Below are 22,379 nucleotides of genomic sequence, written 5' to 3' on the forward strand. Positions count from 1 at the left end.
AAATTTAACCCAAAAAAAAAAAAAATTTTCCCTTTTTTTTTTTTTTTTTTTTTTTTTTTTTTTAGCTGAAATGCTCAGCATTCATATTGAACGAAAATCTGAATCAAAAGAGACAGTGATCAAATGTTTGAGATCATGCAATAACTGGAAATATAACTTCAGCTTGAGAGAGCTAGGAGAGAATGTACCACTAAAAGAACTCCTTCTACCATGTTGAGAATTCGCTCCACTTCACCTCCAAAGTCAGAATGGCCTGGAGTATCAATGATATTAATTTTTGTATCATTATAAGTAATTGATGTATTTTTGCTAAGTATTGTTATTCCCCTTTCACGCTCCAGATCATTTGAATCCATTATCCTCTCTTGTACAAATTGATTGTCACGGAACACCTGCCCAGAATATTATCATAGAAATTAGCTTCGTCACTTCACCTAGACGAATAATGAACCCTAGGCAAAATAACATTTCATACATTATTAGAGGCCACGATGATTTTAAACGGAAAAGATATTGTCGATTTACACAGAATCATGAATCAACAACCGAAAAATTTTCCTTATAGAACAAACGTAAGGGCCAATTAAGAAAGACTTTGTAGGGAAACACGAGTTCAACTAGAGTAGCGAACCTGGATAGCTTAGTAGTTAGCCAGGAAAGCTGGAGTAGAACGTATACTGGATAAGCAAATAAAGACGTTTTAAGATTCATTGAACATGCAAGACCCCCCTCTTTCCTACCAACCTAATTTGCCAAAACAGTATTGCACAGATAAGTGACCATTCTAATGGGTATAGAAGTAAAGTCCAGAAAGTGGGAGTATTGTAATGATGGAAGGCAGAGAGTAACTCTTATAAAGCATTTTGCTTGAACAAGTATTCATATCTGTCCCGACTCCTTTTCTAGTAATTTTCTTGGGATCATCAGTACACCCAGCATACTATTGCACTATTTGCATTACACTACTTCAGAACAAAAATGTTTGAAGTAAAATTTACTTCCTAAACTCGGATGAGGTGATTTAACAAACAAAAAAATTGTCAGGAAATAGCTAATCACAAAGCAAAAGTTTTGTCAAGAAACCATTGATTACTGCTTATCTAATTAATTCTTTTTTGTCCAAACTTACTTTATCATCGACAGAAATCCACGAAATGAATGCAATTGAAAGATTCTCAAAAATGGTCTCATCTTAAAGCATGTGCCACCTTTGCTTTCGTGTTAGAAACTTATTTCGAAAAGGAAATCAAAATAGCTAGAATTTCCAAAATACCTACTTTTGCTTGCTTCAACATTGAATCCACCAGTGTAGTCTTCCCATGATCTACATGAGCGACAATTGCTATATTCCGTATGTCATTTCTCCGCATTAACTGGCCCTTTTTCTCTGAGGCAGAGTTAAACAACAGAAAATCAGAATCGAAAGTACATATATGAACCAAAGTGTCTTGAATTCTTTTATTCTATACTCTAAGAAACAAGTTTAAGAGAGCATATGTTCGCAATTCACCACGAAAAGAAAAATGGAAAATACCACTTATAAGAGTTACAAATGATAAATTCAAGATCCCGCATTGCCATCAACATCACAGAAAATCAAAATGCACATTTCACCTAGCTCTCAAACTAAAAAATGCTCATCTGGCATCATCTTACACCGTGGCAAATGTAACAGGTTATATCCAGGGGCGGATCCACATGGCGTCATGTGGGGTCATTTGACCCCCACAAATTTTTGCTTTTCTTTTTTTCAAAAAATAGTTGTTTTGATCCGTTTACAACCTGCTCCAGCATAATTACAAATTCACACACACACACACACCCAACACACCACCCAAAAAAAAGGGCGAAAAGGCAGAAAATAGGTTTAAATGAATTTTCCAATCAAATTAAGTCACAAGAAGTACAAATTATGTAGCATCATTAACACAAAAACCTTGTTCATCAAGAAAAGACCCATAATTTTCTGAAGCTAGAAACAACATAAAAATGATATTAAATAAAAGCAACATAACTATATGTTCATAGAGTCATTTACAAAGTATTTGCTACCTGGGGCGGTGTCCGTCGCGGGAGAAACTGAGCATCTGACAGAATTACGAAATGGGATTCTCGAATTAACATTAAAACTCGATTTCTTAACCAAAGATAAGTTGCAACCAAAAATTTCTCTTTTAAGCCCAGAAAAAGAAAAATTATAGACAAAGTTTCTCCTTTTCGCTTCAATATTTTTTGTTGATATGGAGAAAGTAGAGGGGAGAACATGAGTATGTGAGTGTAACCCAATAGCCATCTCCATTGCTTCTGCAAAACTCTCACACTCTCAATGTATATGTACCGGGAGAGGTAGAGAAAGTGGCAACGGAGGATGGGGTTACGTTTTGAAGTTGAAGTGAGGGGCTGAGTTTTGTGGAAGGCTTTGGTTAGGAACAAGAATAGGAGAGGCTGGTGTTTGTTTAGATTTATTTTTTATTATTAATTTTAATAAAATATGGGTGGGCTATTTTATGGTCCGCGTAGTCTAGTTTGGGTTGAAAGGGGTAGTCCGCCCCAAGTCCAATAGAGCGATGAGCTGTGATAGTAGGCCCATTTAAATTTTTATTGTCGTGGGCTTTGACCACATACTTCCTACTTCCGAGCCCATTAAATGTCAAGTACAAATACCCTACGCTATATGACATAATCAATACTAAACTCCATCACTCAAACGATTAGACTTCCAAGTTTAGTACCACTTTCTTGATTTCCTCTTTTAAATCGAATTCCGACAATTTTTATCGTTTGCATGTGTCCATAAGAACTACTCACCATTAAAACAATAATTGAAGGTTTGTTAATACACGTCTGATATTCTTCGCTTGTATTTTTTAAATACTAAATTCATAATTAGAAATTATACAAAAACATGTGAATTATTTTTTTGATTTCATATTAGTTTACCATATTTTAGCAACCAAGTAGAAAGGGCAGCTCATGTGGCAGGACTCGAGGGAGCTCTATATTAACTACTAGGCTCACTATGTAAGTGGCCATCATGGCTGAAAAATATGAAGAATATTATTCAATAGAATCTCGCCATGCACGAGCTATTGAGAAGCATGCAAGGCCAAGGAAATCTGATTCCACCAGATGCCCCCATGGTAATACCTCCTTGTAAGGCAATTACTATGATGGTGGAGATGAGGCTCAAAGCCAAGGGGCTGGGATATCAGCAATATTCAAGGGAAGACGACCCCCAGGAGAGAGAAGTGAGGGTATACACCTCAACAAACTACGCTTCGGACCAATACACTGAAGGCCCTTTCAATTTTCCACTAGAATATAGCCCAGGAAATCCGCCCAGGAGGTCAATCGGCGTCTTTGACAGGATAAGCCCAGGGGCAGCGTAGTAGTAAGTGTGATCGATGCCCAGCGCCTATAAATAGGCAACGTGAGGAGCCTCAGTTGGAGGTGCACGACGAGCCTGCTGAAGGTAATGCCAATCCTCCACCTAGAAATAGGTGAGATAGAAAGGCAGAACAAGCAGGGCAACCTCCACCACCTGTAGGAGCCCCTGAAATAGGGGAAGGTAATTCTGATGAACCGTAGAGGTCGTGCGACCTCGATGATGATGACAACAACTTGTCGTTTTCACGGGAAATCAGAAGTGCCCCAGTACTAAACTACTTTGCGTAGCCCATAATACCAAATTACGATGGAAAAGGAGACCCCACAAAGGACCTCAGCAGCTTCAAAACTCACAAGAGGTTAAAGGGCGCTATGCCAGCAATGAATCGCAAAGCTTTCCACTTATCCCTTAGTGGGATGACTGAAAGTGTGGTAACTAGATTTCAAAAAAGCCTTTCTTAAACGCTTTGCCACATACAAGAAAGGAGAAGGGCCAATTCAGCGGCTGCAAGACATAAAGCAGCAGTCGGGAGAGTTACTAAAAAGCTTCTTGACCCGTTTCAAAGATGAAATGACTTATTGTGTGCAGGTCACAGATAGGGAAGCATTGACTGCCTTAAGAGAAGGATTAGACATGAATTCACTCTTTTAGAGAGACGTGCAGAATAAAGATCGTACCAGCTATGATGCCTTGCCAGAAATGATACAACAGGAGATCGTCAATAAAGAATTGAAGGATCACCGGAATAGGGCAAATCAAGGTCTTCCACCTTTCCAAATGCAAAGAGAAAGAGGCCCAACATCACATCTGATTGACTAGCAACAGCCATGCTTAATGCTATCCCGAATTTGGCTAATGAGAAAGTGAATCCCAATATCGAAGTATATCAGGAAAGACCACCGCAACGACCCCCTTGAGGACGAGGACGAAGCGATCGACCTAGAGATAGGAACGAGGCCCCTCCACATTATGCCTTCCATCAATCATATAGTCATAGCATGTCAGGGTGCTAGGACTTAGCAAGATATCTAACCAACCAAATGGGGAATGAACATCGACATGGAGACGAGTCCCCCAGACAAGGTCGGCAAAGGGAAAATGAGGGAAGCAACCGATCCAATAGAGACAGCTCACACGGGCGTGGTGAAGATAGTGCCAGACATGAAGAAGGTTGAAGCCATCAAAGCGGCCCTTCACCAAATGTCGGGTGTGAGTCCATTCAAGAAATTGATACCATATTTGGAGAGCAATACATAGGTAGCGAGACAAGGAATACTCAAAGGAACTACGCCAAGGAAGCTAAAGATCCCCAAATTGGTAGCTTCATAGTCAGAAACAGTCAGTCCTCCAGTTGTAGGAAGGTCTAGCCTATCACGTTCACTCAGGACGATGCAGCTGAGGTACACTATCCCCACCGTGATGCCCTAGTTGTAAGGGCAACTGTAGCCAGAAATGGCCTCAAAAGGATACTTGTGGACAGCGAGAGTTCAATCAACATAATATATGGGACCACCTACGACAAAATGGAGGTGGACCATGAGCTAACACCAGTGACCTCTCCCGGTAGGGGTTCACAGGTAACAGTATTCTTCCCAAGAAAAAAAAATTACCTTGGCAACGGAAATGGGAGTGGCACCCTCATAGCCTACAATTTTATAGAATTCTTGGTAGTAGATCATCATTTAGCATAACATGGAGTGTTAGGAAGACCTGCCTTGAAAGAGATATGGGTAGTAACTTCCATTCACCACCTCTGCATGAAGTTTCCTACAAAGCAGGATATTGCTACGTTCAAAGGCAACCAGCGAAGTGCTAGGGAGTGTTATTCGAGCTCTGTGCAAAAAGTTGAACCGTGAAGCGTAAATGTCATAATAATGAAAATCGATGAGATTGAATATCCTGTGCAGGGGGAGGACGTTGACATGATCGATGCCTCTGAGGAAGAGACCATTGAAGTCCAATCAGGCCCCGAAGAAGGATGATAGCTAAAAAGCCCTCCAAGTTGGCGAATTGGATCCCTTTATAATAGAAGACGAATCCCAAACAGCTCCGATGGAGGAATTGAAAATTTTCAGGGTAGACTCTCATAACTCCCCAAGTACTCATAGGTCGGCAGAAAGTTAACACCGACCTTGAAAGAAAAGCTCAAAGGTTTCCTACGAAACAACCTAAATATGTTTGCCTGGAAACATGAAAATGTGGTCGGAATAGATCCAAAGACTAGTTGCCATCACTTGAAGATTGACCCCAGGCAAATCCTCAATGATGGAAGAGGAGAACCTTAAATCCAGAGAGGTATGAAGCCTTGAAATACGAGGTGCAAAAGTCGATTGCCAACTGGTTCATTAAGGAGTCCATTTATCCAAAGTAGGTATTAAACCATGTACTAGTCAAGAAGCACAACGGAAGGTAAAGAGTGTACATGGACTTCACTAATCTGAACCGAGCTTATCCAAAGGACAGCTTCCCACTCCTACGAATAGACCAGCTGGTTGATTCTATGGTTGGCCACGAATTGCTGATTTTTATGAATGCATATTTCAATTATAACCAAATCTACCTGAACCCTGTAGACGAGGAGCATATGTCCTTTATCACGGACCGAGGCTTGTACTGCTATAGGATGATACCTTTCGAGTTGAAAAACGTCGAGGCCACCTACGAGAGACTTGTCAACAAGATGTTCGCCAACCTCCTCGACAAAACAATGAAAATTTATGTGGACAATATGCCTGCAAAAAGCCTAAAAGTGGATGACCACATCCAACGCTTTGAGGAGATCTTCCAGATACTCCATAGGTACAGGATGAGATTAAATCCCCTTAAATGTACCTTTGAAGTGGTCTCGAGGAAATTCCTGGGGTACATGGTAAATCAAAGTGGTATTGAGGCCAACCTAAACAGGACTAAAGCCTTAATAGAAATGAGATCACCCCAAAAACCCAAGGAGGTCTAGAGCCTTATAGAAAGAGCGGTAGCATTGAGCCGCTTCGTGTTAAAAGCGACTAATAAGTGCGTTCCATTTTTTAATGTCCTTAAAGGAGAGAACCGATTCCAATGGACACTGATAAGTGTGTTTTTGCACACTTATTTAGGTCACAAACATGACTTAATAATGAGCAAAATGATTGAATTGTGACTTAATCTCGTTATATTTGTGAATTGTAGGGAATACCGATGAACATGGTGAAATTCAGAAGAAAAGAGCCGAAAAAAAGACTAAAATGGAGTAAAGTGATAGTTCGAGGACCAAGTTGCAAATAATCCATAGATGAGATGGGAAATGGAATGAAGATTCAAGAGTGTTAGAGGTTAATCAGATGAGGAAAGGAGTCAAGAGGTGAAATATGATCGAAGTATTATCAAGTATCAACTTTCAGGCGAAAAAGCTATGCTCGTGATTTTTAATCTCTACTTGAGATCCATTTTTGACATAGTAAAAATCAGAATTTGAGGAAGCCTATTTCTATCAAAAGTGTAGATCTTTGAGTTTTCTTCACAATGCACTTTGAATCACTTCAATCGAAAATCAGGAGAGAAAGTTATGATCAAAATATTAAAAGCTGTCCAGCGAAAAAAATGGTATAACTATGCGGTCGCAAAGTATAAATTATATGCGGTCGCATAGAAGCCTCCCGAGAACTTTTTCTCAAATTTTTTTTACTCTATGCGACAGCATAGAAATGTACTATGCGGTCGCATAGAACAAGATTCGGGGCCGATTCAGCAGTTTCCTTATTTCGCCGAAACTCTTATGGAAAGAAGATTTTTAGGGTTCTATATAAACTAAAACTCGACCAGAATGAGGGGACGCCACTTTTACAGAATTGGAGGGGATTATACACAAATTTGGAGGATTTGGAGAGGAAGAACAAGGCAAAAACAAGGCAATCCACTTCAAGATTCAAGATTTCACTTCAAGAATCAATTGGGTAATGTTCTTCCTTGGTTTTAATTATTGCTTTTCTTTATTTCCCATTATGTTAGGCTAGATTTTCATGTGCTAAGATTTGCGATGAACCTTACATTATGAACCCTTAATCTTGAATTTTATTTATTTGACGTTAAAACATGTTTTTAATTATTGAATGATTGGCATGGATTTTATTTTCTCTACAATTATCTGCGCAATAGTTGTATGAGATTTGTGGCTTGTTTTACTCTCGAGAGATGGAAAATGAGTTAGACATTATGTTAATTGTCGTAAAGTTCGATAGAGGATACCTCTATATGATGGTCCAATCATTGCTTTCTTACAATACCAACCCCTACCCTCTAATAAAGAGAAAGTGCGAAAATTGAGAAGACGAGCTACCCATTTTACCTTTCAAGATGGCATACTTTACAAACGAGATTTCTCCTTGCCCCTACTCCGGTGTTCTAAGACAATAATACTATTAGCCGACCTTGAAAAAGGACGCACAACGATTCGCAAAGAAGTGTGATAATACCAACGCATTACAACTGTCCAACGACAACCTTCCCAAGAGCTCAATGTTGTATCTAGCCCTTGGCCATTCGGAAAGTGAAGAATTGATTTGATTAGGCCCATACATAAGGGACAAGGTAGTACTTGTTTCGCTATCATCATAATTGACTACTTCACTAAATGGGTCGAGGTCAAGCCACTATCCAAGATAAAAGAATCGAACACTTCGAGATTCTTGTGGAAACACATCATCTATAGGCTTGGAGTTCTCCATTCGATTGTGTCAGACAATGGATGCCAATTTGACAACAAGAAGGTTAGGAACCTGTGCGACGAGCAGGGAATCAAAAGCATTTTTCCCCCCCACATCACCCCAGGTGAACGGGCAAGCTGAAGCTATTAACAAGACCATCAAATATACCCTGAAAACAAAGTTGGATGCTTCGAAAGGAGCTTGGGTTAACGAGCTATCTCAAGTCTTGTGGGCAATCTGGACTACAAGCAGGACCACGACTGTCCAAACCCATTTTTCTAGCGCCTATAGCACGGAGGTAATGTGCCTAGTCGAAATAGGTCTGCCACCACCTCGAAGGTTGCACTTCAATGAAATCTCCAATGACGAACTAAGAAGATGTGAGCTGGATTTCCTTAAAGAAATAACGGATAAGTCCCGATCCAAGTTGGCCGTATACTAGAGAAAGATGACGAGTTACTTCAACTTGAGGGTAAAAGGCATTCAATATAAATGACATCGTCCTCCGAAGGGTGTTTTTGTCAACAAAGGAGGTAGGGGTCGAAACCTTTGGTCCGAACTGGGAAGGACCATACTGCGTAAAGGAAGAGATTCGACCCAGTACTTACAAAATTGAAACTTTGGATGGAAAGGCACAACATCATACATGGAACGCAGAACATCTGCCAAAATATTATCAATAAATTTTATATTCAACCCTGTAATGGTTTATTAATGAAACAAGTTCGGGCCTGATTTTGTAAGCTGTGATATTAAATCTTGAGTTGAGTCTTGAAGTGGACCACTTTATTAAATGAAGCATCAGGAGCAGTCATGAAGTCATTACTATGCCACGATCAGCTTAGTACATGGCAAAATAAATGAAACAGCTGAACTGCTAACACTTCGTAAATGTTGGATCAAAAGCATAATACAAAGAATTGTGCTATGTGTACACAATGATGTACACAAAGCATTATAACCCCTCACATGGAGGGAAGCCCACATACAATAAAATATTCATGAACCCCCTCCATGTGAGAGGGTGTAATCTATTGTGTACGCCTTATGGTGTACACAAAATGATCCTAACACAAATACATACGACGAAGTTGTTAGTAACATGAGATTGATACATAAAAATATATATAAATAGACAAACGGTTATGAAGAAAAAAAGAATCTTCATTGATAACTGAAAAAACAGTACATCTAAGGCTTCAAAGGCCAAAATTACAAATGAAAGGAAAAATTACTAAGCCCTATCTACACAGGTAGGGGAGGAGGAAACACAAATGGAACAATAGCATTGGGGGCCACCTCTCACACATCAGCCTCTGCCTCTGCCTCGACTTCATCCTCAATGTCAATCACGTGGCTCCCCTCTGTCGAAGTTTGAGCCTCGAGCTCCATCTCCAAAAACTCTGCCCTTAGCCTAGAAGCATCAACAGTCTAGAAGTTGGATCCAAGCCATTCCACCACCTCAGTATAGGTATACCTTCGCTAGTAAATAGTAAAACTTTGGTATGCCTCCGTCATGTGAAAGTTGGCGATGTATCTCTTTTTTGCCTCGTTACCAGCAGTGAGGAAAGCAGACTCGGCCTCCCTCTTCGCTGCTTCAACCTCCTCTACTAATCCACGAATATGAGAGTTCAGACCCCCACTTGCTTTTTCAGAGAGGCATTCTCTTTGTTTGCTAACTCCAGGGCCTCAGCAACTATCCTCTGGTGGTTGCCCAATATCTCCACCCTCTTAATTAAAGAGGCAACCTCACTTTGTGACAGGTGGACTTCCTTTTTCAAATTCTCTATTATCGCTAATGCAGAATAGAGTTTCATTGACTCTTAGACCTGACTCTTTTTCAGAGCCTCCACTTCTGACGAAGCTTTATTCGCTGCCTCATTGGCCTCGGTAGCCCAGGTCAAATACTCCTTAGCTTTATTCATGAGATTTTTAACAAGGGCATCAATCTCAATGGCAATTCCAAATGCCCTCGCCGTTTGGCTTACCATGGTATGAATACATCAGCACACTCGCTGGACTCCACGGAAAGCTGTCAACGCTCCGTCTAGTACTTATAAAACATTGTTGAAACAATCTGCACTTCTAGAGGCAGCATCGTCGAAACCTCCAGGGATAGCTCATCGCTTCTATATGAGATGGAGAGTTTCAGGCGAGGGGTGGCCTCCGTAGAAGACGACCCACTGGAGGTCTTCAACTTCTTTTTAGAACCACGGAGGGGCTCCATTTCAGTGGCCCTCTTCTGAGCCCCCCTTGCAATAGTAATGGAGGTTTCCCAAGGGCTTCTTTGACAACAGCCTCCATACTGACCCTCTCGACATGGTCCATCACATGTTTCCCAGCAACAGCAACAAATGACAGCTTCACCCATTTTTTTCCCAATAGACGCTATTGTAGGCCTACCTCTACTGGCCATCAGGTTGAACTCTTCAAAGAAACACCTCGAAACAACGAGCCTCTCGAACTCCTGTGACGAAGCCGTGTATAAATAAATATCTTTGATAAGCTCAAGTTTCGATGAACTGAGCTCAAACCTATCAATGCCTTTTGCACACAACAAAGAGACCATCGCATCAAACAACACATGAAATATATTACCATGCATAAAGCATTAAAAATGTCACTCGCTGGCTTAGAGTATGAGGTTGGAGCTGTCACATGAGAAATGGTGTCACCCTCGTAGACCTGCCATTTCCCCCTTGCCCAAAATCATATCTCCTTCCACTCCTTGATAGAATAGGTGAGGCCTACGACAAAGGGCGCATGTGACCCCCATAGGCATAGGGAATACCACCCTCTGGAATCCCCTTTTCCTAGCGACCTAGGTTGGAACAAGGTCTGAATCACATGAAGGGACATGTCCTCGCCCAACAAGGTCTCCTTCTAAAGGAAGTACTACCCCACCAGTTGAGCCCATGCATTGGGAATAAACTGGGCAGGAGTCAACCCATATAACCTAATGACGGCTCTAAAGAATGGATAAAATTGAAGTCGAAGACCCCCACTTTTAGAAGGAACCAGTTGACAGCTACACGCCTCGACTTCAGGTAACAGGCTCGCTCATCGGGGGAAGGGGCTAATAGCTCAATGTCGTAAGGGATATGATATTTTTCTCTCACGTTCCTTAAAAAATGGGCATCTGTAATGGATTGAATTTTTTCTACCCCCCATCCCTCGCTCCCAATCCCTCTCCCAACTATCGGAAAGCAACTCCGGCCAGCCTTAATGGCCTCAACCAGGTCAGAGTACTAGTAATCTCTACCCCATTTCAGCACCCAACCTCCTCACATCTACCCCCTCAGATGAAGAAGACACCATGTTAGTGACAAAACTTACAAAATTCTTTAGATAATTACGAAAATTGGCTCGATGAGAGCACAAAATTTCTCAAATTTCAAAAAGGCTGAAAGTGAAGAAGATGGTGAAAAGCACAGAGAATGCAAGGAATTTAAGAGCACAATACCACGGCAAAAGTGAAAATTGACTTTCGCCTAAGTTTTCTCCTTTTATAGACAACCATGTCTGATCCTGGCCGTCGAATTCAAAGATTTAGTCCCCAAATCGTTCATCTGGCAATCAAATCTAAGCCGCCCATAACGTCTACCATTTTACATTCTGAGGCCCAGATTACATAGTGACCCACACGCGCTTCCCTTCACCTAGGGAAGAAAATGCATGCCCATAACCGCCATCATTGCATTGTCAATTACGTCTATTGGAATACGAACTGGTGCCAGCTGTCCTTTCCAGCAATTGCAAATGACAACTAATCATTACAGCACAATGCTCAATAACCTTCACACGTCACCACGCTGACCCATACAATATTCCCAACCACACACCAAGTCATACTCTAAGGCTCATCGCTTCGGCAAAATTTCCATCTCACAACCTCGATATAAATGAACGTCGATCCCACTTGCTCATCCTCAAAATAACCTTCGAGTCCCTCCGATTTCACCACAAACTCTAATTTCCACATCAATGTTTGCAAATTAGACTTGGGTAACAACATTATTAAACAAAATTCTCAAAACTAACGAAACATAAATTCCATGTATCACATGAATGATTATACATAAACTTGGGGACTATTGTTACTAATCATGAGCGCGCTCCCAATAAGATCCACGTGGAAGCCTTATGTTTATACACGTGGCATTGATGTCAAATAAAGCAGGAGGTCACAGGAGTAGACATCCGAGGTTGTGTGCATTGAGTACCAAGGTCGTTTTGGCCCGAGGTGGATCTACTTCTTGCTATGGAACTTCTTAGGCTTTGAAGTCCTAAGCAATCAAAAGAGGATCTAGCAAGCGCATCTCTGGAGTTGATTGATGCGACATTCCTCATTTAATGGATGTCAATGACGTCAGCCTAGGGTTATAAGGTGGTTGACCTATTGCCAAAAGTCTATCAATGTAATTAATGTGAAATAGAGTCGATGTGACGTCATAGTCTAACATATCAGGCCATGTGGATCGAATCCAACGGTGATCACGTCGGCCTGATCACTATAAATAGGCAATGCTTGTATTATTTTGGGGGATGGATCTTTTGACAAAGGAGGAATTAAGAGCATAATACATAAAAGGAAAAGTTTTCTAACATTTATCTTCTTCTTCATCCACGAGCATACGTATTTACAATTGACATACTACAACGATACGTCCACATGTTCACTATCTTCTAACAATACCTGTTGGTCATTTTCGAAGGTCAACAATATTTATCTTTTATCAACCTTTGTTTCTCTTTTTCTCAAAAGTCGACCATGATCATAGGACCTAGATACATAGTTACATGTATAAGCAACAAAAGCGTCACGTTCCAACTTTGTCATCAATCAAAAAAGTGAAGATAAATAGAATAAATAACAAAAAGGTGTTTCTAATACAATTTAAATTTCATTAAACTAAGTTTATGTTATTTTCATGCACCACCAACTCCAATAATAATTTATAATTATTATTACTTTTATCTTTTTAATAAATCTACTTTTTTTCAATAATATGGCATATAACTGTGTCGGAATTTGTTAGCAGCATTAGTGCCCAAAACGTAAGATTCCACCTTCACATTCACAAGTTTATTGCATCGACCAAATTTTCCCGATTGAGCTCTCCAACATTTTACGTAGAGTAATTTTGGATTGATTTAAATCATTTGTACAGCAAATGAATTCACATAATTGCTACAAATGCTCACATGAGGGTGGAATCTACGCGTTATAAAATATTGTCCAATAAAATCTCACACCATTAATATTGTGTGTATACTGTAAAAGTTCTATAAAATTATTTTAGACTCTCTCTTTTGCATTCTAGAATCTAGATCTATAATTTTACTTTATTCTTCATCTGAATTGGAAAAACCGTTAACAAATAGAGAGACGTGGGAATCTAGAATAATTAATACTCTTTTTTGTCCGTACACGTGTCATGATCTGAAAGTTCCTTACATCAGAATATGCAAGGCTAACGTATAGTGTGGCCCTCAAAGAAACCACAGCCAATAGGATTCTGCCACGTATATGTGATTGTAGCCAGTCCACTTGCTTTCGTAAAATTATTGTGGGCCCTACTAAAGACAAAATCATTCTGCCGACAGCTTTAAAGACAAATTTAGAAGTAATATTTGTAATTGAGTCCCTCTAGTTTTGGATAATGAACAGATAATAGCTTTTAGTTTTTGAAAATTGCAAGTTCATCCCAAGAATATGTATAGTGTCTAGACGAGCCTTGAAAGATTTTTGTATTTGCTTTGTTATTACTCTCATTGGGCTAGATTTTGATTAATGAGACATTATGTTAAAGAAAATTGGATAGAAATCAGTTCTTATAAGAATATTGGTCGAGTTCCTATTTGTTACTAATTATTTACTACTAGTTAAGGTGACATATGGTACATGTTTTTACAAAGTTTTAATATGTGTACAAATTGATTTTAAAATTCTTAAACTTGGAAGATATGATCACTGAGTAGTGGAGCGGCCGTTAACAACGTAAAAAGATCAATATTAGATCTACCATTGTATACTCCTATGTGTAAAGATAGTAATAAAATCATAAGAATGTGGTCAAAAAGTGAGCTAATTCTAGCAAAATAAAGATCCAACTAAAGCTAATTGCCATCACATCATCATCAATCACGAGAATGAGGATATGGGACCCCCAATAATAAAGAAATTACAACTTATTAGGAATCACGACAAAATTTAAATTGACGATAAATAATTTTTACTTTCAAAAATATACATTTACTAATGTGTTCCCTGACATGAGTTTCGTACCTTAAGAGTTAAAACAATATGATACTTACACTTCTCTCGATGAAAATTGAGTAGACAAAATATTCATGTAGTCAAATATTAGCTAGGTATATATCAACATTGTTTATTTGACCAATAATTTGTATTGTTTAGGTAGATTTATCAACCATGAAGATTTTACTCATTATGTGAAATCATACATGTACCAACTACAAATGAAAATATTTTGTGGGTAAAGTTGGAGTGAAAAGTGTACAAATGACAAGGACTTTCATGTAATGGGCATATTTTAATAAAGAACAAACAAAGTAGGCAAAATAGAATATTTATGACCAAAAAAAAATTAAAAAAAAATCAAGATTTTTTATCAACAATAGTGTCTCCAATCACATTTATCAATCCAATTATTCTTCTTGAAATCTCCTTACTCCACTTTTATTTTTCTTCATCGCCCCCGTTTGATTATAATCCTAATCAAGATCAGATTTAGCTCTTAAAAACGCGTTGATCATTTTACAACGGATTTTCGCATATCGATCGCCATTTACACATCATTCACAGTCGAATCTAGTGTGGTGTTTTGGTATGTTAAATGCTCAAAGAGCCATAGCTAGCAACGCTCAACCCGATGAAGATGAACATATTCGAGACATCCATGCACTAAGCCCGCCACGGCCGCCCTCCGCCACCCGAGCCGGCCGCCGCGGCCGAGAGCCTTGGGAAACAAGTAGCCATAGATCATCATCTTTATCCATGGCTAGCAATGATGGTACATCAAGTGAAAATTTTACCAGCATCAGTAGAGAATTTAATGCTCTTGTTCTTGCAGGATCTACAATAGCCAACGATGGAACAGAAAATGGTGAAAATAGCCATAGCTTAAACAATTTGCTAAGGATTGGGGAGGAGGAAATGGCTGAAGAAACCAACCCTTTGGCTATTGTGCCTGATAATAATCCATTTCAACCCATATCACCGCCACGTCATGGCGGTGATGGTGTTGCCGCCTCCTCCGCCGTCACTGAAGTTGTCTCTGTGCAGAGAGTGAAGAAAGAAGAGGTGGATGCAAAGATAAATGCATGGCAGAATGCTAAGATTGCCAAGATTAACAACAGGTTTAAGAGGGAGGATGCTGTAATTAGTGGTTTGGAGAGTGAGCAGGTCCAAAAGGCCACCTCGTGGATGAAGAAAGTCGAGGTAAGTGACAAAACATGTATTGTGTTTAAAATATGTTTTTCTTTGTTCAGTCTAACGTAGTAAATCGGAGAAGGACGATCAAACAATTCCGATCATGGACCTTGCAGATCAGATCATCCCATTTTATTGACGGGATTCATCACTACTTTAAATACTTTAGTGGGTCGGCAGTTATAAAAATAGAATTGCAACTGATACTAATGGTCAAAAATTAGTAAAAATCGGTTATAGCAAAACATTCTTGGGTGGAATTTTTGGTGGTTTTGAACCTTTGAACGTACTCACATTAGTCATATAGATAAACTTTTATGGGGCTTTTCAATTGTGTTCATCATATGATTACTTTGAAACCTTAGTATATCATTAATGTTATCCACTTTCGCAAAAAATTTTAGTAAATCATTAACATTGATTGTTTCTTTACCACTTTACTGAAGATACATGGCATAAGAGTCTTGTTACGGTTCTTGTTAAATGGATGAGTGATGTATTGTACATAGTGCGATAAATGCACGAAACTAGTCAAGTTTGATTTGCATCACTTCATATACACTCAAAGTGTATTTGTGAATTTTTTTTTTTTTTTGATGCAATATATATGCACTCAAAGTGGCCTGGATGATATCGAAGAATATTAAGAAAGAAAAAGAAATTTAAAATCTTGACTATTGTGCTCTCAAGTATTTATATATAGTAAATTGTTGATCCATTTTGTAGAGGAAGCTCGAGGAAAAAAGAGCAAAAGCCTTGGAAAAGATGCAAAATGATATCGCCAAAGCACGAAAAAAAGCTGAGGAAAAGAAGGCATCGGCTGAGGCCAGGAGAGGAACAAAGTTGGCTAGGGTTCTTGAGGTAGCCAACTTGATGAGAGCCATCGGAAGACCCCCGGTCAAGCGTTCTTTTTTTTAAGCACTATACTTTTGCAGAAAGTAACTCGTGTATTACTTTTAAGCTTAGCAAAAACATACTAATAGTAATAGTAGTGTGCAAGTGTGTACTTGTGTATATGGGATGTGAAATCAGCAATTTTATGTGTGAATTACTAGAATAAGGTGGAGATAGTTGAGAATAACCTTGAAGATGATATTTGTGTGGTAAACGAAAATGTAATGTTGCTTGCTCTAAATTTTAGTCGGATATTTGCTTTAGCATTGACAACTTTTTGAAAATCAATGCTGAACTTCTAGCTTGTTGCTAGTTCACGACTTTATCAAACAAGGAACATGTTCTTGTCACTGATTGTGTTTATTTCAATTCTCTGCATATTTTTTCTTTGAAATACATGTTGAATTCCATTTACTTAGCTAGTCTTCTTATACATATTTTGCTATTATACATATAGAATGTATTATGGGATTGGTTGCGAGGAGGGGGAGAACTTAGGTTGTGCATACATATTTGTTGTCGATGGCACAAATGTTCGACCAAAATCTCATGTTCGTGCTGAAAATTCTGACACTCGGATTCTTTAAAGTGACTTACTTCGACTAGACGTGTAGTGGAATCTAGATAATTAGTTTACAAGGATGTTTGAGTTATTTTAGCTCGACATTTTGAGATGAAACTTTAGCTTTAGTATCAGATTACAATATATAATTCTTTAGTTACAGTCGAATGAAGGTGGAAAGATAGCGATGGCTGGAAGAATATATTATCACTTGAAGAAGATTGAGTTGACGTGATATTCGTTCGATGAGTGATTATTGAAACAGTATAAAAAAAATTCTACACCGACTAAAAATGAGTAGATAATTGACCTATAAAAGACTTAAATTACTTTCTAAGAGATTTGAACTAGTCTATCTAATAAAGTAGGCCAAGATATATTACCGCTTCCCAGATATATTACCCATGAGAGAAAATTGGACGGTAGGCTGTTTCTTCCTAGTTCTTAATAACAAGATTAAGTACATTTAATAAGTTAGATAAAACGTTACAATCAAAATAATTAAACACACAATAAAATAGTCGATACATACTAATTCTACTTACCAAACATGTCGATGATATTTTTTCTTTCTGTGTACTTTTTATCTATCCTAATCTCTATATGACCAAACCTCTTTTTCAGTTAAGAGGTAGCATCAAGCATACATCCTATGGACATATTTGGTAACTTGTACCCAAGCCAACATTAAAAAAGATATGCAAGTGATTCGTGCAATATCATGTCAAATTGACATATTTTGTAAGATGAATTGAATAGCACTAACTCCTAGTTCTTTGCTTTTCAGATGCATCCAGTATTGACACGTCCAACGTGCACTAAATATTTTCCAAACCAAGACATCGTGTAAAGTTGATGGCATCAAATGAGCATCAATATTCATGAATAGAGTTTCACCATCATTCCTTGCAAAGTAAAATTCATTATTCCAGGCAATCAAAATATTATCCCCTGGCATCTCATCTCCATAAAGCTTCAAAAATAATGAGCATTTTCGCCCATCCACATCCCATGTCCTTATCCATCAAGAACCAATATCCAACTTTTGGGATTTGAAATCCACTAAAGCCATGTTCCAATTCCTTCTTGATAATATGATAATAGGAATTAAACATCAATCTAATGTACTAACAAAAACAATAATAAAAATATCAAAAGTTAGAAGAGTTTTCTCATACCTGCACACATATATAATGGCTCCCAAGAATCCTTTATATACAAAGAATATTGCGTCAACAGTAGTTTCATCTAGCAGCACATTTTCACTATAATGTTAAAAAAGAGCAACAAGAACAACCCACAACCGACCCTTCATAGACTATGAATATTAGGTAGATCTGCAGTCAAGGGGAGTATGATTAATCTCCCCACAGTCCAACACAACATAGCATAAGATGTAATAAAAATTAGGTAGCCATTCAAGAAAGAAAGAAATACCAAAATCAATATCATCTTATCCAAGAAATGAAAATATTTCAACCAAGTATAGCATTATTGTCTACTACTATCTTCCTACTAACAATATGGAAGCACCAAATTGACATGTATTACAAAACTCTATTAATAAGAAGTGTTTTGATAGCATTGAATGATTATGCTAATCCAACAAGCGAAACAATAAGGAATATAGACCTAAAATTAGTAAAAATATAAGTGAACGCAGTTATAATTGCCTACACTGGGCAATAGTTAACCCAGTAAACCGGCCATTTCTATTGCCTAGGTTTAACTAGTAAACCAAGACAGTAAAAGATTAGTGTTTTCTTCAAAACTTTTGGACCATCCCTTCTACTTCTTACCGAGCCAAGTTGCCTCCTTTCCGATGCCTGTTACTGAAAAAAAATCCAAAAACTAAATGCCGATCTTGTTCACCGAAACCTTATGTTTTTGGAATCTGAACCTACCAAAAGGCTTGGTAAAAGTAATTTTGATTTTACTGAGCCATCAGCTGATCAAGCTTCATCTGCTCAAGCAATGCACCCAAAGCAGTAGATTGATCAATATGTTCAATCTGTGAATCCAAATTTGCATTCTCGCTACTAGATGTAACCAAACCAGCTGTGCAAAGGACACGAGATGCAGATTTTTCCTTTGTTTCCTGTGGAGATTCTTTAACAAGTGACTGAACCCATGATGTATCAGGCTCCTCAGCACCGTTCAGAGTTTCGAATGATGATGATCTCTTTAGCTTACCAAACTCATCAGCATTGACCGCCCAGTCGGGCTTCCCAGTAGAGGATCCCCAGCTTGACCATGCATCTTCGGAAGAGGCAACAGCAGCCACAGCATTGGAGCCAAGATCACGTGAGCTGAGACTTCGAAACTGTTTTTGATGCTTCTCACATTGGGCCAACATTGAAACCCGAGAATTCATTGATGACATATGCTCCATACTGCGTGGCGACATCCTCCCTGAAGACGGAACACCAAAAGATGTTTGCAATAGGGCATGATCTATGTTTCTTGGTGAAAAAGGAGGGTCGACTGGAGATTGGATGTTCTGTTGCTGCTGCTGGAATTGATTAAGAAGTGCTGATTTATGTGTTGGGGAGAAAACAGATGGATCTGTATATCGGGGAGACGAGTTATCCACAGAAAAAGCATCCTCAAGATTCGAAGGGATTAGGGTTTTGGAACGAGCAGAATGGTTCAATGAATTGGCATTAGCACTTGGTTGAGACAAGCGGGATAGTTCATTCAAGAACTGCTGCTGTTGGACATCAAAATCTTGCAACAAACTCAAGTCTTCAGGGGGGAAATCTCTAGCATTCAGTGATGTTCGCAAGCGACTGGACTGGAGGTTGCTTCCAGGTAAATGCAGTGACGGAACATTCTGTGGGGACCAACCCATATTGGACATGCCATCTGTAGAAGGTGACATAGGTGGAGCAAATGGAGATGAAGGAGAACCTGGTAAAAGGCTCATTGCTGCAGCGAAATCCATGGCATTAGCAGCAGAGGAAGTTGAGCGAGGAGAAAGAACAGCTGAACCTGTTGAGACATACAAGGGTCGGAGTTCCTCTTGCGTGTGGGCAAAGAAACAGACTCTGCGGTTGCAACTTGTACCATCTTTACAAAGACGAGTCCGATATTGAGCCGGGTGAAGCCAGCACTCAAAGACCCCGTGAGCATATTCACACATGTCCCCTCTTCTGCAAGCCCCCTTGCGAAAATCAGGACAAGGTACACAGCTGTAGTGGTATTTCCTTGGATCCCTTCTTCGAGCATTTTCGCCCGGGTGAACAAATGGGCACTCAGTCCAATCATGTGAGTAGGCACGAGAGCAAGGCCTGACCTTAAATGAAAACATTCTGAACTCATCTGTAGCATAGATGCTATTCTTGATGTCGGGCAAAGATGGATCACTGGGGTACTCTTTCTTCTCTGATGCAAACTTTGCGCTATTAGGACAAGCCACCAACTCCGAAGGAGATGACGGGGATCCAATATGAGGAGATGGTGAAAGAGGTGGAGAGTCTGAATTTGGAACAGTTGCTGACGCTCTCAGATTGAGTTCTTCAAATGTGGCGTCGTTTCTGAGAATCGTTTCAAGGGAAATTCTCATTTCTTGAAACTTTGGAGGGACGTTAATAACATCAAAGGGACAACAACCATTTGCATCCGCAAGATTAGGATTCGCACCAGCTGCCAAAAGTAGTTTCACAACATCAACGCCGTCAACTGATCCACCAGATGCGGCACAGTGAAGAGCAGTGCACTTGTCAACTCCAGATGATTGATTCACGTCTACTTCAGGTGAAGAGATAATCAGTTTCAGTACATCAAGGCTACCATAAGTCGCAGCCACCATCAAAGGAGTTCTTTGATGAAAAACCATTTGTTTCGAGCCCTTTTGACGTCCATACCAGAATCCAACCTCATTGATACAGAGTGGCTCGCGATCAACCAATCTTTTAAAGCCCTCTATATCATTGTTGGCTGCAAGTTCAAGCAAACTGGCAAAAGCATCTTCAGTTTCAACATTCAAAGGACTAACGTTCATGATTATAGTTCCGGTACTGACAAAGCGATTGGGAGATGATAAGGAATGGATCCCTTCTATGTTCCAATGGCTCCAACACACAGAAAATGCTTTTATTTCTGAAATCCAACTGGCGAAGAATTATTGATATTAGAATTAAAACTGAAGGAATCTGTAATCCTGTAACAAATAATCAACATAATTGGCAAAAACTCTGCAAAGAATAAAATTCAACCGCAAGCAGGAATAGCAATTAATTGACAGCCAAGAGGCTATCAACATGTGGGGTGAGAGAGGGGGCTACAAAATAAATGAAAGGTTGAAACTTTGTTAAAAGATGGCAAATAATAGAAGATAGCATCAGGAAAAATTTATCATTTCTAGATTTGGTAAATTTAAAGATAGGTTTGGATAGAGGGGAATCACTAGCTAAATTTGCATTGCAATTATTAGGAGAAGTGTCCAACTCATCAAAATGCTAAACAATAAATAAAAAAATAAAAAATAAAATAAATTAGGGTTTATACCTTTCACTATAATCATAGACAGTGCAATAATCAAAATAGAAATAGAGCTACATATATTAGTAATTAGATTTATGGAAGTATCAATTGAGAAATAGCTACAAAGAATAATTTGTTTAAATATGTAAAAAAAAAAATGAAGAAATTCAAAGAAACAGAAAAAAAAAATAAAAAAATAGAGCAGCAAAAACAAAATGAACAACACAAATTTCCACTTTTATCTACCTCAACCCAAGAAAAATAAATAGGAGTAATGAAGATCGAATTGAAATTGAAAGAATCCTCAAACTCATAAACTCAAAATCATACATAAATATAGTAAGTTATGTGTATGCCTACACACACAGAGAGAGAAACACACACACACACACACACACACACATATATATATATGAAGTACATGGAAGTAAAAATGGTTACAATTCTTACCGGTTAACAGTAATATGAAGAAGAAAAAAGCAAGACCAGCAGCAGCAGCAGCAGCAGCAACTTCATCAAATATAAATATATATTCTTGAATATGTTTAAAAAAAAAAAAAAAAAAAAAGACTTTACAGCAAGTTGTGTAATTGTATTGTATTTACAGATCTAGAGAAAAAAACAGTTGAATGAGAGAAAGTTGTAGTGATAACAAGAGGAACTTCTCCCTCTCTCTTCTGTCTTCGCCATTTCCTACGTTTTTTACTCTCTTGTTTCTCTCTCTCTGCTTTTTCTTCGACTGATCAATGCCGAATGTGATAGATTAATTTAATTAAAATATTCTGGAAGAAAACAGAGGTGACCTATACTTTTGAGTGAGATTTCATTTTAGTCACTCGACTTTTTTTTATTCCAAATTTACCATTGAAATTTCTACTTCATTCCAGTTTGTACACTGGATTGAACCTGAAC

The 22,379-nt window shown here is 38.7% G+C and overlaps 3 protein-coding genes across 5 annotated transcripts; 1 reads left to right on the plus strand and 2 right to left on the minus strand.

The window, feature by feature from the left end:
* Window positions 1–32: 32 nt before the first annotated feature.
* On the minus strand, window positions 33–2,446 carry LOC111365897 (putative elongation factor TypA-like SVR3, chloroplastic). Its single transcript, XM_022986444.1, has 3 exons — window positions 2,053–2,446; window positions 1,278–1,387; window positions 33–392 (listed from the first exon to the last, which is right to left on the minus strand). The coding sequence occupies exons 1-3, from the start codon at window positions 2,297–2,299 to the stop codon at window positions 159–161; spliced, it is 591 nt and encodes a 196-aa protein (XP_022842212.1). The 5' UTR covers window positions 2,300–2,446; the 3' UTR covers window positions 33–158.
* Window positions 2,447–14,705: 12,259 nt separating this feature from the next.
* LOC111365898 (remorin 4.1-like) lies at window positions 14,706–16,770 on the plus strand. Of its 2 annotated transcripts, XM_022986446.1 has the most exons (3): window positions 14,706–15,107; window positions 15,168–15,535; window positions 16,253–16,770. In XM_022986446.1, the coding sequence occupies exons 1-3, from the start codon at window positions 14,924–14,926 to the stop codon at window positions 16,442–16,444; spliced, it is 744 nt and encodes a 247-aa protein (XP_022842214.1). In that variant the 5' UTR covers window positions 14,706–14,923; the 3' UTR covers window positions 16,445–16,770. The 2 variants fall into 2 exon arrangements, with proteins under 2 accessions (XP_022842214.1, XP_022842213.1); XM_022986445.1 differs by having other exon boundaries at window positions 14,707–15,535.
* Window positions 16,771–18,416: 1,646 nt separating this feature from the next.
* LOC111365899 (zinc finger CCCH domain-containing protein 30-like) lies at window positions 18,417–22,207 on the minus strand. Of its 2 annotated transcripts, none has more exons than XM_022986447.1 (2): window positions 21,918–22,207; window positions 18,417–21,094 (listed from the first exon to the last, which is right to left on the minus strand). In XM_022986447.1, exon 2 carries the CDS (start codon window positions 20,983–20,985, stop codon window positions 18,916–18,918), a length of 2,070 nt encoding a protein of 689 aa, XP_022842215.1. In that variant the 5' UTR covers window positions 20,986–21,094; window positions 21,918–22,207; the 3' UTR covers window positions 18,417–18,915. The 2 variants fall into 2 exon arrangements, with proteins under 2 accessions (XP_022842215.1, XP_022842216.1); XM_022986448.1 differs by having other exon boundaries at window positions 18,417–21,144; window positions 21,918–21,932.
* Between the last annotated feature and the right edge of the window lie 172 nt (window positions 22,208–22,379).

The sequence above is a fragment of the Olea europaea genome, chromosome 17 (genome assembly GCF_002742605.1).
Source record: "Olea europaea var. sylvestris chromosome 17, O_europaea_v1, whole genome shotgun sequence".
Lineage (NCBI taxonomy): Eukaryota > Viridiplantae > Streptophyta > Magnoliopsida > Lamiales > Oleaceae > Olea > Olea europaea.

Bases quoted from the DNA above. Each gene is read 5' to 3' on its own strand.
- LOC111365897 (XM_022986444.1), bottom strand. From the start codon at position 2,299: ATGGAGATGGCTATTGGGTTACACTCACATACTCATGTTCTCCCCTCT. The intron at 1,388-2,052 runs GTAGCAAATACT...ACTCTGCCTCAG, and splicing joins CGCGACGGACACCGCCCCAG to AGAAAAAGGGCCAGTTAATG. The intron at 393-1,277 runs GTAGGTATTTTG...TATTCTGGGCAG, and splicing joins CAATGTTGAAGCAAGCAAAA to GTGTTCCGTGACAATCAATT.
- LOC111365898 (XM_022986445.1), top strand. From the start codon at position 14,924: ATGTTAAATGCTCAAAGAGCCATAGCTAGCAACGCTCAACCCGATGAA. The intron at 15,536-16,252 runs GTAAGTGACAAA...TCCATTTTGTAG, and splicing joins CGTGGATGAAGAAAGTCGAG to AGGAAGCTCGAGGAAAAAAG.
- LOC111365899 (XM_022986447.1), bottom strand. From the start codon at position 20,985: ATGAACGTTAGTCCTTTGAATGTTGAAACTGAAGATGCTTTTGCCAGT.